Below are 18,395 nucleotides of genomic sequence, written 5' to 3'. Positions count from 1 at the left end.
ATTTCTGGGCCTCATCCTCCAGAAATTCTGTTTCTTTGTTACTAATGTTGTGGCTCCACCCCATAACAAAGAAACAGAATTTCCGGAGGATGTGAGGCCCAGAAATCAGGATTTTAAAAAGATTCCCAGGTGATTCTAACGTGCAGCCAAGGTTGAGAACCACTGCTATAGAGTCATAATATATATTATAGACATGTTCATATGAACAAGCAGTAAAAATAAAGTACTTATCCACTGGGCGAAATGAACACGGATCGACTGCACATGCCTACCTGTATGTATCTGTGAATGAACCAGGAGGCTTGCTTTCCATCATTCACCGATTCCACGGTCGTGTTAGCCATTCCCACGATATCGCCCCCTGCAAACACCCACGGTTCACTGGTCTGCATCGTCTCGGGGTCGACTTCTGGGAGACCCCATCTGTTAAATTTGATAGGGCTCAAGGCTTCTTTTACTGAAAAAAAAGGTGAAAGACAACAGAAAATGACTAATCTGTGCATCTTGTAATAATAATCTGAAAATTAGGAAAAATTATGACTTAATGATTGTTCTAGGGAGTCAAACAACTGTTTTTAATGAAGCATAAACATGGAAAGTTAATGACCTGGGTTGGGAATGCATTCGAAGTATTAACTCAACCAACCCTCAAGACATCTATCTTCCTCACAGAAGTTCAAGACCACAGAGGTGGGCGATGTTTCGGGTCGGGTATTTATGTCTAAGGAGTCTGAGTCAAGGAAGAAGACTCTTTGTCCTTAACGACCGTTTTCAGATTTGTTACTCATATCTCCCAAACCTGTTCCTGTGTGTCACAGGTGTAAGTTATGCTGTGAATTTGGGTCAATGGCCAATTCCTTTCTCACACAATAATCATCATATATAATAAAAGGCTAATATGCAAATTGTACCCTCCACTGGGAGTTCAACCAGGGGGCGGGGCCGGCCAGCCAACCGCCCGCAGTCCCTCCCCCAGGCTGGCCTGGCCTGATCAGCCCGATGGGGGTGGGCTGGCTGGGCCCCACCTGTGCACGAACTCGTGCACTGGACCTCGAGTAAGTTTTATAAACAAAACAGCACAAAGTCTTCTACACTGACACCCTTTCACACTTAATGTGGAGCAATTTAATGCACCGGGGAAGGGAGTTCCCTTTAGTCATCCATTTGTTTCGTTTATTTTGTAAACCTCAACAAAGGCGAACATGACCATGAGCCCCTTACAGCAGCTTCCGATAGGCTGAAATACGGAGAGGCACTCTGTGTCCCGGTGCATTCAAGGAAGAGGGCGAGCTCCTTTAAGAAAAGTATCTGGAGGAAGCTTTGACCAGACCCATGGTCCTGGAGTTGGAGAGACAAAGTGGATCGAGACCATGAAGGAAGGCAGATGCACCATATGTGATGAAGCAAACTGCCACGGTTAGGAGAGAACGTTCTCTCCCGGTATTTGGGTCATGAATTTGAATGTGGCCTCTCAGGACAGACTAAAGGAGCTATTCTTCACTCCAGTTCAAAAGAGAATACAGCCCGGCCAGTGTGGCTCAATGAGCATTGACCTAGGAACCAGAGGGTCCTGTTTGATTCCCGGTCAGGGCACAGGCCTGGGTTGTGGGCTCCATCTCCAGTGGGGGGCATGCAGGAGGCAGCCGATCAACGATTCTTTCTCATCACTGATGTTTCTAACTCCCTCTCCCTTCCTCTCTGAAATCGATAAAAATATATTAAAAAAAAGAAACAGTGAATAAGAGGTGAAACAGCTGGTTAGGAGGATATTTAAAGTATTGTAGCAAAGCTTATGTCAACTGAAATAGAAACCAATGGTTCCCCTTTAATATCTAATGTGTTGACTTATCGGGATCTTCAAAGGATCTGGAAAAAGTAGGACTTCAACAACGTATAGGAACGTAAGCAATGCGGCCAGCAGGGCGAAACGCTCTCTCCGTGCGCCAGGCAGCCAGGGTCGGGGATGACCCTTCATGGCAACTTGATCTTCAGATGGCGCAGGTCGGCGGGCATCGCTTCGGTGCAGGCACAGCGGCCTGTGGAAGTGCACACGCAGAGACAGCTGGGTCGGCAGGGAGGGAGGGATTATGAGTTTATGAATTTGCTTATGAACACTCTGTTGGGACTGATGTTATACACCCAAATAACATCTCTCATGATTCCAATGGACTCTTTTGCAAGAGAACCATCATTTCTGTGATTTAACCACATTCTTTAAAGCTCCAGAGGATTTAGCATCGAAATCAAATCAAGGGTCCAGTCAAAAGAAAAACACAACCCATGTGCACTCTCTTCGCCGTCTGCCGGAAGGGAGCCCTCGGCGCAGGCGCTGCTCACGAAGAAGTCTTCCACCTTCCCGTCCAGGTACCTCTCCTGTGGCGCTCACTCCCGGGGCTCACAGCGCTGGGACCCCTTTCCCAGGGGCACAATGCCCGCCCCCCGCAGTGCACGTCTCCTGCTCCGCCTTCATCCAGCCTGGAGCCAGTGCCAGCCGAAGAGGATGGGAAGGTTTACTTAGTGTGCCGTTTCCTGGGCAGTGGCGGCTGGATGGTGACAGAGGGCTGTGTTCTTCTGTCTTGTTTATCCCCTAACAGGGTGGGAGGCCTTCCGGTTGGGACCGGCATTGCCCCACAGATCTCCGCGAGACCGCATCCCGAAGGGCCTGCCGCACAGGCCCGGGAAGCTCGAAGGCAGGACAGAAAGAGCGTGAGAAAGAACCCAGGGCCTGCTCATGTACACTCTCTACTCCTCCGCACACGGGAGAGACGCGTGTGACCTGTCAGGTGCCTGGAATCCCATGCAGTCTTTCAAAGGAAGGAAAACATCCCTAATTTTAACCAAACACTGGAGATGTATGCTAATTTCCGGCTTGAATTACTACTATGTTCTAATGAGTTGGTTTTTCTTTTTTAAAGACACTCTGAGGTAGCTTGCAAACAAGAAGTGGTTTGGAAATAGGGACTTTTAGTCAATTTAATGTTATGCATGAAATGATTCTCTCGGCCCCCCCCCCCCATAGACTTAATTGTATTGTGACACGCAAGTTCTCCAATAAGCCGCACTTAAACCGCAGCAGCTGGCCCTCGGGGACCCGTCACCGGGAGACGCAGATTGCCAAGGTCAATCAGACGGATGGAGCTGCGCTGTCGTATCGGCAGACAAGCAACCCACAAGCATATGACAAGTCTATTTCTCAGTATTCATAAAAGGATGTCAAGGATGTGATATTTCGGTGCATAAATGTAAATTAATCCTCCATAAACAGCACAACAGGAATCACAATGAAGAAGCCTGGCCTCTCTTCTATGCCGAGTTTGAGATGTTACAGCACGAGGGGAGAGGCAGAGAAACTCAACATTTACAACCCAAAGGCTTCTTGAAAACGTAGCTGGATCCATCTCTGTGCTTGTGGTTTCATTTTGCAGAACCCATTCGCCACGTGGACCAGAGCACAGAGGCAACAGTCCCTGGTAAATCAACGCCAAGAGCAAGATCAAAGCATCTCTCATGACAGGGCCGGGGGCGCGAGGGCCCCCGCAGGAACCCGGGGTGAGGAAGGGCCAGGGCCAGGGGGTGCCTTCAACAACTCAGAGCCATCACATGCGAGGGCTTGGGTTCTGCCTTCGCATCGCCGCCTGCATCAGAGTCTCTGAAGCAACCTGCTAGCCACTCCCAGTCACCATGGGCCCTCAGAGGCGTCCTCATGGCCTCTCACAGCCCCTCCCAAGTCAGAAAAGCCAACCTTGATTCTACACCTGCCCGCTCCTCCGGGCCTGACATACCATCTCGGACTCTCCTTAGAACACTGTGTTTCCCTCGTCTCCTCTCCTTTGGAAAATTGGTTTTCTTTTCTCACGGCCTACTACCATCTTTCTTTACCTAATTTCTTAGAATAACTTACACTGACTGTTGACTGTTTTCACCACCCAACGATCCCTTCCAGTCCGCGCCTCGAGGGGAGATACGGTCTCCATAGCCAGCGCGTTCTGGGACCTCGGGCCTCCTCCCTCTGCCTTTTCTGTAGCATCCAATGGTGGAACCCCATTAATTTGATCTCCTTTTTTGAATGGCAGGATGTCCCTCTCTCCGGGCTCTCCCCAGCTCTAATCCAGCGGTTCTCAACCTGTGGGTCGCGACCCCTTTGGCGGTAGAACGACCCTTTCACAGGGGTCGCCTAAGACCACCCTGCATATCAGATATTGACATGACGATTCATCACAGTAGCAACATGACAGTTATGAAGTAGCCGCGAAAATAATTTTATGGTTGGGTCACAACCTGAGAACTGTATTGAAAGGGCCAGAAGGTTGAGAACCACTGCCTATCTTTCTTGGGCTCCAATTCATCCAAAGGAAACTCTCTCTGGGTGACTTCTTCCGTCTCAGTGGCATCACCGTCGCCTAGTGAAGCATGTGAAGGAACGTGAGCGCCCTATGGACCCCTTGCACCGAGGCAGAAGGCGGGCATGAGCTCACTGAGACCACAGAACAGCTCTCTCATGGAGCTGTTATCACCCTGGGAATAGCCAAAGGGTGGCAGTATTGGTATCCGAATCCACTTATTTCTGACTCCAAAGTCCTCCTTGCCATTGACCCTTGGTACGGGGGCCACAGAAAGCGAGGCATGTGCCCTGAACCGTTTCTTGAAGCTCACTACTGGGGCTCTAGGAGAGAGCAACGGGCAATAGAGGGGCAGCAAAGGATCTGGTCTTGGCCAGGCTTCTGGATACAGCCTTTAGGCCATCTCATCCCCTGGGATCTTTTCGCGTCCCTTTATGTTAAATGAACACAACCATCTCCATTAAGCAAGCAGCCGTGTAACTTCTCCTCGAGTCCCGGGACATCTGAGTCAGTGCCTTTCCCGGCGCCCAGCCCTGTAACTGGGACACAGGAGGGGCTCCGTGCGTAGTTTTTGGTTGAGAAAAGTAATATGGAAAATGTAATGGCTGTTGTCCCGTTAGCTAGCATTCATATTTAACTTTGCATAACCTATGATCAACTTACTAATTTTCCTGTAAGTCTTATTTCCACAATTAGAGAGCCATTGTGGAGAATAAACGCAAATATTGTTCTTTAAAGTTTCTAAAAATAAAATGTCTCCAGTGGCAAATGCACTGCCTACAGAAGAAGAGCCCTCGGTTAATCTCTCTTGCTTGGCTTAACCACTGGATGCCCCCACGACTATGGGTAAATAACGTGCAGTTTGAACAAGCTGGTAGGATCCGGGCAGCGAGAAAATACAGATTTCATTTTCCTGCCCTGGACGCTCAGACTGGCAGGCGCCTGAGTCAAGCACAAAAGATGGACAACAGCCCACAGCAACTCCTTCCGTCTCCCTTGCATTCCCCGGGGAGCCTCCTTCTCATTTCCTCAACTGACCAACGAATCAATTCAGAATTAAAATGGCCCAAGCACTTCACCTTGCTTTGTTTATTTCTCGGCAGTAATCCCATCTATTTAAACCTGGAAACTCCTTGAAGATCCGATTTCATTTTATCCGGGAGCCGTCTCCTCCAGGAGGGCGCTGTCCTTGAAGCAAATGCGTGGGGATTGTTTTCAGATTCTCGGTTGGGTCCCCAAACGCCGCGCTTTGATTTGCTTATTTATATTCAATGATACCATCTACTTAAGACCACACTCTCCTGGAAGGAACAGATCATCCCTTAATCTGATTTGGACCCTGATCATCATAATTCTATGCACATTTGGGTGCTTAATACTTCTTGGTAATTGGGAGGCAGGGAAAAAGAAAGCAGAAAGGCTCCCGGGGTGTGTCATACATGCTCCTCAGTGAGAGAACTTTCCAGAATGCCGAATGAGATCGTGAAGGGATACAAATAATGACAGAGAGGGGTTAAGAGAAATGTTTACTCTAAGATTCCCCATTGGCTGCATTTGAAGCCTAAGTAAAAACAGTAGTAAATTATACAGCGTGCACAAACAATATTATTAAAATATAAGTGAATACTGAAAAATATTTTAATTAACAAAATAAATCAAATGGAAAAGATTCCCTAAATAGAGCTTTAAAAGCGAGTCCGCGTGAGTCTGACTGCCATGACTAATTATGTATCTGTGGAATGTGTGTTCAATTTGGGCTTATTTAAATAGCAGAATGCTCATTAGCTGCAGTATATCTGTGAAGCTTCAGTAAACAGTTTAATGGTTTTTATGTTTAACCAATTTCATAAGTTCCTGTAATTTTAGCTTTAGCAGCTCATTAATGTTATTTTCTGATATCCATCTCAGGGCTTTTTTCCCTTCCCTTGTCGATCGGCTGGAGGCATCCTTCCGTGCACGCTTCAGACACGCAGCCGCGTTTCTTTTCAACAGGTTTTGTGCATAAGTAAGTGCACACATCAAGACCATGGCTTCTGCTCGGCCGGCATGGCTCCGTGGCTGAGCATCAACCGATGAACCAGGAGGTCACGGTTCAATTCCCGGTCAGGGCACAGGCCCGGGTTGCAGGCTCGATTCCCATTAGGGGGCGTGCAAAAGGCAGCCCATCCATGATCCTCTCTCATCGTGGATGTTCCTATCTCTCTCTCCCTCTCCCTTCCTCTCTGACATCGATAAAAACATATCATTGAAAGGAAAACAAAACACAATTTGAAAAGCTCCTTCATGGTGGGGGGAAGAGATCAACCAAAGAACATGTCTGCGTGGATGCGTAACCCGTGGGCACAGACACCAGGGGGCTGAAGGCCAGGGGCGGGGCTAGGAGGGGTCACTGGGGAATTAAGGGGCCTCTGTAATGCTTTCCACAATAAAGACGCATTTTAAACAGCAGCAGGCGTATGGCGAGCACAGGGAGAAGGCTGGCCCCGGAGAGCACGAGACCCCATGAAGCTGGGGCACCTCCCTGGGTGTCAGCGAGCAGGGATGCCCAGCACATTGCCTGGGCACATGCCTGACACTGGTGTTGGGTAGCTTCCATATGTTGGGGATAGATGTTCCGTAGGATTCAATGTAATTTCTCAACTTACACAGTTATAACAGCCATCTACGGCGGTCAATGTCGAATGCAACCCAAGACCACCCTAAGCAGGCACAGGGTTCATTTATCTTGTGCTTGGGGCCAAGAACACAAACGCGAACAATTAACAAAAAGAATGTGCCACACACATAAAAACCCTCATTCCTGGACATCAGCCTACAATCCACGCCGTGCCTGTAGTGTCTTCCCAGGCTCTGTGCCTTGCTTTGACATCGCAGGAACAACAGGTTCCGGCTGCACTGTCGGCTAACTCACGTCTGGGAGAGACAGGTGATGGGCCGTGGGCAGCAGAGCCCAGGACACCCACGCCGCCCCCTCCAGGCTGAGCAACGTCGGCTCTGACTTCTCTTCTCTGCGACAAGGATGCGACCTCTGTTTCCATTCCCTACCCTCTCCCCAGCCACTCCTAGAACACGCCGCTGCTCTGCTGCTGGTATGTAATCTTGGATTTGATGGGAAAAGGACGGTTCCACCCGCCGTCTCCCCGCAAGAATGCACATGCTACCAACCGCCGGTGAGATCTGAAAAGCAAAGATAAGGGAAGGCTCGGCGCAGAGCCATCCACTGGGGGAAACACACCTGTGCCCGCGCAGCCAACAGAGGGAGGAAAAGTAATTACAGAAACAGCATGCTGTGCTCGGGGGACGTCCGGGGACTTGTAAGTGATGTGCTGTTGATGCCAACTCACTTTCTTTTTTTTTTAATATTTGTATTGATTTCAGAGAGGAGAGGAGAGGGAGGGAGAGCTAGAAACATCAATGATGAGAGAGAATCACTGAGGGGCTGCCTCCTGCGCACCTCCTTCTGGGGATCAAGCCCGCAACCCGGGCATGTGCTCTTGACGGGAATCGAACCCCGGGCCCGTCGGTTCCCGGGCCAACGCTCTATCCACTGAGCCACCCCAGCTAGGGCCCAACTCACTTTCAACACTGTTACCAGTAGGACCTCCCTCCTCATCGTCTCCCCGCTTTCCAAGTAGCTTCAAAGAGCAGCTCTGCGAAGAGACCCTTCCTGTGGGTGGTGATTCTGCAGAGGGGCGGGGACGTGGCTGGACTCCGCCACCTCACCTCACGCTGCGCAGGGCATTTTGTGACAGGAAGGCGACACGTCTTCCAGCCAGAAACAAGAATCCGATCTTTAGGACACTCTTGGAGAACATATGGACAGTCTTCCTACTGGCTTCCTGGAACGGTTCTTGCCCCACACGTAGTGAGAAGCGAGGCAGCATACAGAAAGGGCTGGAAAGGGTTCATTCTCAACGTGGGGCGGCCGATACACGGGGTTCATGCACGTTTTACTCCTCGGGCGTCATAACATGGGACGGGAGCCCACGGGGCTGCAGAGCCGCCGGCCACCCCGTCCATCCGGGATGCGTGTTCTCCGCAAGGCACCGCCCATCGAGGGGCGGCAGGAGCCGGGGTGACTCCTCCCGGCACGCCATGGGGGGCGGGCTCCTGGGTGTCCAGAAGAAAGGCCCCACTTCTCATACTTGTAGGAAGTTGTTTAAAAACTCAGGGGATAACGGCTTTCACTCATCGACTGAATGGACAGCCACTGCTGGAGGCGCCAGGCTGCGGCAGCGGAAAGACAGAAGCGGCTGGGAAAGCTTCCCAGTGTCTGCTTCCGACCCTCCCCTGTCTCCTGAGTTCTGGCCCGGTTCGGCTGTTGAATGGACCGGCCAATCCCCGTGCAGCGCATCGCCCCCTCCCTCCAACCTGGCTCCCTGCTGCCTCGGTGAGTTCCACCTGCACAGGGACATCTACCCAGACCCCGCCCCAGACACTCCGTCCACCTCTGACCACACCAAGGACCCAGTCCCGAGTCTCCTACATCCGGAGTGTGTCTTCATTCTGAATGTTCTTCCGTAGTTTTCCCTCCTCTGCCTGAATCTCAACCTTCACCAGGAGCCCCTTAACCCTTTGTACGCTGTAAGCGTCTATAGACGCAATTAAATTCAAAATATTTTGGCTGTGGGATGGTTTCTGTTTTGGACGCATGGCAGTGAACAACTGGCAAAACCAGTCTTTTCACAGGGTTCATGGATGCCATTTCTGTCTTATCCCAGGCATCTCTTCCAGCACACGCAGAGCAACATGCCGGGTCCACGCCCGGGTCTCCCTCCAGGGGGCAGCACTGGTATCTCACTCAGGCTGGCTCTCCGCATCCTACTCACCTTCCCTCAAAGAGCAGAGATGAGTGCCCGGCCGGCAGTGCTCAGTGGTTGAGCATCAACCTGTGAACCAGGGGGTTCGATTCCCGGTCAGGGCACAGGCCTGGATTGCGGGCTCCATCTCCAGTAGGGGACGTGCAGGAGGCAGCTGATCCATGATTCTCTCTCATCATCGATGTTTCTCTCTCTCCCTCTCCCTTCCTCTCTGAAATCAATAAAAAACGAAAAAAAAAAAAAAGAGCAGAATTGAGCAAGGCCAGTGTGTGACGCTGGAAGGAGAGACCAGGTGTACACAGCACACCCTTCTCCTGCCGTGGCCTGGAGCTGCCCACCTGAGCACAGGCTGGTCACACCTGTGAGTGGCGGAGTGGTTCCACCTGGGTCAGCACTGCAAGCCGCACTTGACCTCTGAGGTGAACCACCTCGAAGGTGCTGCCTGGTTTCTGATCTCCGACGACTGGAAGACCCTTTCGAAAGGCTCGACACCCAAGCAGAGAAGGAAAACCCACCGCCTACCACAATGTTCTCGTGAACACGAAAAACCTCTCCCATAGTCCAACCTCCCCACTGGCCCCCTGGCCACCTAGTGGGCGTAACTCAAACCCCCAGCTTAGCACGCAGGTCCCTGGAGCCCACACACAGGTGTGGCCGCATCTCCTGCCCCTGCACCCCTCCACACATTCCGCCCGGTCTGACCTCCCAGCATCTGATCCAGCTGCACAGAACTCCTCACCTCGGCTCGCACGGGGCCGGGTGTCAGCTCAGACTTTTGGGCGTGACATTCCTGCTGGGAGAGAAACTCCTACTCCATCTGTGAAACCCAGTCCAGATGTGCCCTGTGATTAGCACACCATGTGGCAACGTGTGCATTTCCACGCCTGCTTCTCCCATGAGCCTCTGAGGCCCTGATGGGCACAGACTCTCATGCTCCCTCATCTCGTCTCCCCGGGCCTGTGCCCATCACCTCGCCGGACACTACGAAACACCCACTGCACGATGCAGAGGGAGACAATGAATAGCAGAAACCCCCACTGAAAAGGTCCATTTCAGCAACGAGATGGAAAGTGCAGCTCTTCATTTACAAAGAGGAGAGCACGCATGAATTAAGGAGGCTGTTGACAACTTTCTAAAGACAGGCTTTTTTTTTTCCTAATAGAGCTTTTAAAGTGACTGCAAAATGCCTGCTGAATCTAACAGTGTGCTGAGCAAGTTGCATAATTTCCCTGCTGCTCCTGCCTCCACCCCCTCTCCACCTGGCTACCCCGCCTCCTCCGAGCTCAGTGCCAACCTGCTTCCTCCAAGGCCTCCCTGGACGCCCCGACTGTGCTGGGCGCTTCCCCAGCATGTAACTGCCCCGGGCACCATCCACTGAAACGGGCGTCTCCCGTCCATCCATTCCTGGAGGCCAGGCTCGCATCTGCCTCTTCGCGGCCTCATCCTCAGAACCCAGCTCCGTGCCTGGGGCGGCAGGACCTCGGAGGTTAGTGAGCGCACAGCCCTGTGCAGGGAGGGGCCTCGCCTCCACCAGCCGTGGGCTTGGGGAAGGAACCGGTAAGGGAGGAGGCAAGAACACGGGGGAGCTAAATGACTGACAGGAGAGCCGGCGAGAGACTCGCCGGTTGAACCCGACTCAGCTTTCGCTCTGGTTTGGGTGATGTGCGGAGCAGGAAGCAGCGGCTGAGTTTCTGGAGAACAGAATGCAACGCACTCGTTGCTCTCGCTCTTTTCCCCGAACCCAGTTAAGGAATAAACAAACCACGCCGTGACGGTGCCTACGTGTCACAGAGACATCCAGACGAGAAGTGACAGCCCAGGCCATCGTCCAGCTACTTGAAGACATCCATCTTGAGGACATTAAGCATCTGGAAGTTTCCAGATACCGAGATGCGTGATGTCTTGCAGATCCGCTACCCCGAGGCCTGTTCGCGCGTCTCCCTTATCTGTTTCACACATTTGCATGCAAGTGTCTCTTCCGCCTCAGAAACTAGTGTCTTTCAGCTCAGTGAGAGCAGGAAGTCACAGACAGAGCTAGCGTGTTTTTGGTTGTCGTTATTTTTTTAAATAACTTTTATTCAGATTTTTGATATCTCTTTAGTGATTTCAGAGAGGAAGGGAAAGGGAGAGAAAGAGAAACATCCATGATGAGAGAGAACCAGTGATTGGCTGCCTTTTGCACACCGCGAGTGGGGGGATCGAGCCTGCACCCAGGCATGTGCCCATGACTGGAATTGAACCTGGGCCCATTCCGCAGGCCAATGCTCTACCCACCGAGCCAAACTGGCAAGGGCGGTTATTGTTCTTAATGAATCTCTGATGGAGAGAAACGCTTTTCTTTTATGATCCTTTCCGTAAATAAGAGAGTTAACTGTCATTTCCACAGTGTGTGTCAGAAGGTGAAGGATCCGCAAAGGGCGGGAGCTTCCATGGTCCGTGGCCGCAGACACACTGTGTGTGGGAAACATGGCACGGAAGGTCTCTCCCGGCCGCTCCCCTTCGGCTGGACGCTACAACCGCACTGCCTCCCTCGTCCCCACGTGAGAGCCTTTCTCCTCCCTCCGCGGTCGGTGTGTCCATCCAGAGGAAAGAGCGAGTTCAAACTTCCTAACTGGAAGCTTCTAGTGGTGGCTGGACAGGGGGACGGTGCTCCCCATAGATTCTGTTTCTGCCCACTTATCAGACCCCCTGTGATGGGAATCACTGAAGACTGGCTCTTACAACAGCTCTGTCGCACTGCCTTACTCCAGGTCTAACTGAAGAGAAAGCCATTCCTTATTTTCTTTTATTACTTAAAAATGTTTTGTTTTTCATTATTGATTTTAGAAAGAGGAAGGGAGAGGGAGAAGCATCCATGATGAGAGGGAATCATGGATCAGCTGCCTCCTGCACGACCCACACTGGGGATGGAGCCTACAACCCGGGCCTGTGCCCTGACCGGGAATCAAACTGTGACCTCCTGGTTCAGGGGTAGACGTTCAACCACTGAACCATGCCAGATGGGTGAGAAAGCCATTCTTACAGAACAAATAAGGCAAACATTTGAACAAAATAAAACATGTATTTTGATTATCGGCTTAAATGGAAGATGAATGTTCTTTTCCAATCCCCCCTCTAAAAGTAATCCTGTATAATAAGCATTAAATGCTATTTCTAAGCCTCTTAAATCAAGATTTCTTGCATTCTCTACCAGAAGAAGGAAATAAATGTTTGAGTAAAAAAATAAACAACCACAACCCCCGGAAAGAAGCTGGGAGCCAGGGCGGCGCCATAAGAAGAGACCACGGCCCAGCCCGCGTCCACTCCCGCCTCTGTACCTTGAGGGTCGCTCAGGACCGACCCGAAGGCGCTGATGACCACGTCGGCTTTCAGCTGCACCCGCTGCTCCTCGTCCTCCCGCCAGGCCCCGGCCTCGTCCTGCTCCGTCCGCACGAACTGCATGCCCACAATCTTCCCGCCTTTGACCAGGACCTTCCGCGGGGACAGGAAGGGCAAGAATTCACACTTCTCTTCCTTCGCCAGCTCCATCTAGAGGAAGCAGGACAGAGGGAAAGCGCCGTGAGCATGCTTCTTCTCCACGGCACACCTGAGTTGTCACTCACATGGTGCCGCCTAGCGCGGGTGCCCTTCAAATCAACACGAGCCCTAACCCGTTCGGCTCAGTGGACAGAGCATCGGCCTATGGACTGAAGGGTCGATTCTGGTCAAGGGCACGTACCTTGGTTGCAAGCTGGATCCCTGGCCCTGGTTGGGGCATATGCAGGAGGCAACCAATCGATGTGTCTCTCTCACACTGATGTTTCTCTGTCTCTCCCTCTCCCTTCCACTCTAAGAATCAGTGAAAAAATAACCTCCATTGATTAACAACAGTGAGGATTAACAACAACAATGAATGAAGAATGAATGAGTGAATGAATGAATGAAGCAACGTGAAGTTTTTTTCTGTTGCCAAAGCTGAGACTCGGTTATCTGCTATTTCCATTTTCCAGCTCCCTGCCTGGGAGGGCCCTGACGGGGGCTGCCCTGTGGGGCTTAGCGCTGATGGCACTACCGGGTGTTTCTCGGGCTGGAGGCGCTGTGTGCCTGCCCTACGGGGCGTGTGCGTTTGATACCGGGTGTTTCTCGGGCTGGAGGCGCTGTGTGGCTGCCCTACGGGGCGTGTGCGTGTGATACCGGGTGTTTCTCGGGCTGGAGGCGCTGTGTGCCTGCCCTACGGGGCGTGTGCGTGTGAGGTTCCCGACCAGAGCAGCTGGTCTCCGCTGCTCGCACGTCGGCAGGTTGCACCCTCTCTTCACTCCTGCTGACGATCACCCGGTCATACATACAAGCCGGAGGAAAAGTCAAGCCCGCAGGTGCGCCCTCTGTGCCGAGGACACAGCACCAGAAGGGTGGGTGGGAGAACGAAGCCTAAAGGAACTCCGTGGCCCGAGGAGAGAGTGCGTCTCACTTCGGAAGAGATGCCAGTGATGGTGGAATCACAAGACAAAGGCACGCCCTCTTGAAGTCCGGCTCCCCCTCTTCCCTTCCGGCCTGGGGTGGGACACCCTCGTTTCTGTTGATTATCACGCCCATCACTAGTTTATGGGACAGAATGCAAATGAGAGCTTGTCTACACATTTTCCTATTTACTGTTTTTTTTTGGGGGGGAATTCGGGCCTTTGTCAGTGTGGTCGTAACTAGTAGGCGGAGAATTCTTCATCAAACAGGTGAAAACACCGTCCGGAGGGGGGTAAGGGGGGCTGGGTCAGCTCTCGCCCTCCCCTGCGGCCGGCCGACAGGTGGAGTCTCAGTAGGACCCTGACAAGGGAGGCAAAGAGGCTGTGCGTGAGGTTCCAAACTAGGAAGGACCTGAGCCACACGGGGATGGAAAACCAGGGTCAGAGCTTTTGAAAACCTCTGTCATGGCCACGAGCGCTCAGCGTCTTCGCGACTTTTCTGTACGAACGCGTGTCCCTGGCATGCATATTTTTTAAATATATATTTTTATTGACTTCAGAGAGGAAAGGAGAGACAGAAACATCAGTGGTGAGAGAGAATCATGGATCGGCTGCCTCCTGCACGCCCCCCACTGGGGATCGAGCCCGCAACCTGGGCCTGTGCCCTGACGGGGAATCGAACCGTGACCTCCTGGTTCCTAGGCCGCGCTCACCACTGAGAACACGGCCGGGCTCCATGGTACACGTATTTACATTTGTGTGGTGGCACCTGTCCTCCAGACAGACAGCGGGTGCACTAACCAATGAAAACACCGCTCGTCCTTGGCTCCACCAGTAACAACTCGGAGGAACACAGGAGGAAACAGCCAGGAGGTTCCATTTCTGAGGTTCAATGAATCCACCTGCTGCTTAATTTTCGTACCGTGAGAGGAAGTGGAGAAAAATTCTTCTGATCTTGGATATGTACCTCCACGTTCACGGAGGCGCTGTGGCCGACACCGAGTGGCCTAAAAATAGAGTGCTCCAGCACGCCGTCATTTTAATGATTAGCTTTATGCAACGGGATGATTTGGTCTGATTAATATTACAGGCATCACACTGTGGAAATGATGACACAACTTAATTTACCATAATTACCAGCATGAGACAGTTCTCTGTTAGGTCGCATATAGGCCAGGGAAGCACAGGTCCTAACCTCTAGCGAGCAGAACGCAAAGCCAGGCCAGCGTACATTAAATTCTAACATGCTGGCCCGGCGTGGCTCAGTGGTTGAGCGTCTAGCTCTGAACCAGGAGGTCACGGTACGATTCCCGGTCAGGGCACAGGCCGGGTTGCGGGCTGGATCCCCAGTGGGGCAGGAGGCAGCCGATCGATGATTCTCTCTCTCCCTCCCCCTTGCTCTCTGAAATCAATAAAAACATACTTTTAAAAATCCTAACATTCATGTCATCATCAAGCACTGAAGGCGGGCGTACTTCCTGTCTTAGTCCCAGGGAGTCCCCGAGGACCGTTCATTAACGCTGGGCCCTTGGGGCGATGCATGTGTCCGTGTGCGCGCGCGCGCGCGCGTGTGTCTCTGTGTGTGTGTGTGTGTGTGTGTGTGTGTGTGTGTTTGCAGGCAGAATCCCATCCTGCTGACAGGCCTCCCATCACGCTCCCTGCAGATCCCCGCTCCACGGCAGGTGCCGCATGTGCAAGCAGCCATGAGGAGCAGTGTCCTTACCAAGAAAAATGAAATTTGCCAGCTCAGACAGGTTATTGGCTAAAAATAGTGCCAGCGTCATAGTCCTCATCATTAAGTGAAGACAGAAAGGCACCGTGGCTGGTGGGGAAATGTGTGTGTAGCCAGCACGATGCAGATGAGGAGAACCTCAGTGCAGCTCGGCCAGGCCCGCTCGATGTGGATGATGTCCGAGGGGCACCTGGTATGCCCAGAGGTTGCAGGGGAAAGGCACAGGCTTTCTCAGAAAGATGTGCTCACAGCCCGGCCGGTGTGGCTCAGTGGTTGAGCATCGACCTCTGAACCAGGAGGACACGGTTCGATTCCCGGTCAGGGCACAGGCCCGGGTTGTGGGCTGGATCCCCAGTGTGGGGCGTGCAGGAGGCAGCCGGTCCATGTTTCTCTCTCATCATTGATGTTTCTATCGCTCCCTTCCTCTCTCATCCTCTCTGAAGTCAATAAAAATGTATTTTAAAAAAGATGTGCTAATTATTTTAGAGTTGCCTTAACCGATGAAGATATTCCTGAGTAACAGACCAGGCAATCTGGTACTGTGGTTTTTATTATTGAAACGAGTAAAGGAACATTCGTGATCAGAACAGCTGAGCTTCTGAATGCTAACCTATATGGACGCAGACATACCCACCTTAAACCATTACCATTTCCGCAAACGGAAAGGGCGCAGCCCAGGGCGCCGGGAGAGGCCTGGCAGCCCGGGGGAATGAGGGCGGATTAAAGACCTGTCTGTTTGGCTGCTCCGGGGCAGTCGGACACTGAACAGTAGATTCTTACCCTGCCCTGCGCGTGGGGCTGAGCTATCACAGCGGTTTTGTTCCATGCTCCTCTCGGTGATGACGAATGGGAACTGCAAAGCCCTTCCCCGCCTCCCTCTCCCACCCTCACTCCGCAGGGCCGCGTCCTGCCCTCCTCCTCTTCCAGGGGACCCCCAGGCCGGGGGCGTTCCGGAAGTTCTGTCTGATCTGGCTACAGCTCTTAATACCCGCGTTTGGGGGGATTCTGTTATCCTGTGAAATGTAATCTCCCGCGTTCGGAGTGCGGGAAGCCCTGGGGGGGTTATTAGCAGATTTCCCCTCGTCTGCGAAGACGGCCCTCACGACGGGCCGGGCTCCCTCAGGACCAGGCCGAGGAGAGTCTGTCCACAGCATCCTACTTAGCGTGCGTGTGTGGCCACAAGGGGGCCGGGTTCCCTCCCTCCGGGAGGATGCTCCGTCCTCCTGGGATCAAACCTCCATTCGGCAGGAACGCTGCTGTCCTAAGGACCAGGGAGCGAGCCCCTCCCAGCCGCTGCGGGGGCTCCAGTGAGGCAGCTGGGCCCCCCGTGGGTGGCAGGCAGAGCAGCAGCGGCCATGACCGCCCACCCGGTCACTCGCTCACAATGCACATTCTCGGGCCCACGCAGACCCACTGAATCAGAACCAGGGCCTGGCACGCTCTGCTGCAAATGCCTCCAGGTGGTTCTGATGCAAAGGGGAGCCTGGGGACCCCTGTGTTAGAGAAAGGGGGCGCGGCGCCTCCCAGCTCCATCCCCTAAGGCCACGGGGACCCAGCGGTGGTGTGTGTGCGCGCGCGCGCGACAGCCTGGTGCTGGGCGTGGTCCCAGCGACTCTGCCTTCGCTGCTGCTGGCCTTCCTAGTAACTCACAGCTGCGAAAGGGGGACTGGATGGAGCCCCGCGCAGAGAAGACGGCAACGGTGAGGTGCAGCCAGGAGCCGGCGGTGCCTCTGAGGTTCTCGTAAGATTAATCGCCACCGCGGTCCCTCCCCACCAGACAGATCGCCTATGGGCTACGGTTATAATTCTTGCCTCGTAGAGAGACTCCAAACACGCTTGGGCATTCCCCCGCAAATCGAGTTCATCGCAGGATTTGGGTGCAGTGAGCGATCATCTTTCTCTAAGGACCTCGGGTCCTCATTTGCAGAACTAGCACCTCCGTGAGGCATCGCCTGCCCTCACAGCAGGAAAACCCGAGAGGCCCTGGTGCGTGAGCCCAGCGGCGCCTGCCCGCGTTAGTCACCAGTCACTCGAAGGAGGCGGCGCTTCTAAGTCGGAACTAGCCGTGAATTCCGGAAGACGCCTGCACGGAGCTCTGTGAAAAATCCACGGCCATGCCTGTGGTCCAGTCTTCCCAGCAGAACCAGCGGGCAGTACGGCCAGCCCCTCCGCTCGCGGCGAGCACAGGTGGCTCGTGGAAAATTCTGAACGTCCCTAAGGACAGCGCTCTCCTGGCAGCCACGCATTGTGTGGGGGCACCTCTGGGGGACACGGAGGGCTTAGCCGGGGTTCGTGTGACTAGTGAGGTAGGTGTCAAAGCTGTGAACGCTGAGGATAAGGGTACCGATGAGGATACAGACAGAGTCCTTACAGAGTCATCTTTGCATGACCGTGTGAGTGAGAAACACACCAGGCGTCGCCCAGGAGCGCTCACGCTTGCATTCCCCCACCTCAGGCACATGGAAGAAGGTCTCCTCCCCCGAAACCCGCTGCCTGACAAGCCCCCCATCCCCCCCCTTCCCCCCTTCCCCACGGCTGGTTCCATTTACCTCCTCGGGGACGGCTCTGATGTTGACGAAGCCTTTCCGGAAGACGACGAACACGCGTCGCGCCCCGCAGCGCAGGGCGGAGGTGGCGCAGTCGAAGGCCGTGTCCCCCGCCCCGAGCACGATCACGACCCCCCGGATGGACGGCAGGGGCGCGCGGCAGGCGCACATTCCTGGGCGACAGAAGGAAAGACCTTTAGGGGGAGAAACCGCTGTCGCAGGACAGCTCGGGGCACGCGCGTCCTCGAGGCCGCGGGAAACGGCAGCGCGCAGCGTGCGGACGGATGTCCCCACCGAGGTCTCTGCTTCGCTGCAGAGCTGTTTTCTCACAGCCCGGCCGGGCGGCTCGGGGCTGAGCGTCGACCTATGCACCGGGAGGTCAGGGTTTGACTCCAGGTCGGGGCACAGGCCCGGGTTGTGGGCTGGATCCCCAGAGTGGGGTGTGCAGGAGGCAGCCGATCCATGATTCTCTCTCATCATGGATGTTTCTCTCTCTCTCTCCCTCTCCCTTCCTCTCTGAA

General features: G+C 53.5%; 1 protein-coding gene across 1 annotated transcript in view; it reads right to left on the bottom strand.

Moving 5' to 3' along the window:
- DPYD (dihydropyrimidine dehydrogenase) overlaps positions 1 to 18,395 on the bottom strand; it is a 347,122-nt gene that overhangs the window by 146,983 nt on the left and 181,744 nt on the right. Inside the window, exons 10-12 of the mRNA XM_059675719.1 lie at positions 17,878 to 18,047; positions 12,478 to 12,688; positions 273 to 457 (exon numbers count right to left, since the gene is read on the bottom strand). Of these exons, the coding sequence (XP_059531702.1) occupies positions 273 to 457; positions 12,478 to 12,688; positions 17,878 to 18,047 (566 nt within the window). The remainder of the gene's footprint in view (positions 1 to 272; positions 458 to 12,477; positions 12,689 to 17,877; positions 18,048 to 18,395) is intronic.

This window comes from Myotis daubentonii, chromosome 18 (genome assembly GCF_963259705.1).
Source record: "Myotis daubentonii chromosome 18, mMyoDau2.1, whole genome shotgun sequence".
In the NCBI taxonomy this organism is placed as follows: Eukaryota; Metazoa; Chordata; class Mammalia; order Chiroptera; family Vespertilionidae; genus Myotis; species Myotis daubentonii.
The sequence above is the reverse complement of the archived record's forward strand: the minus strand, read 5'-3'. Positions and strand labels throughout refer to the sequence as shown.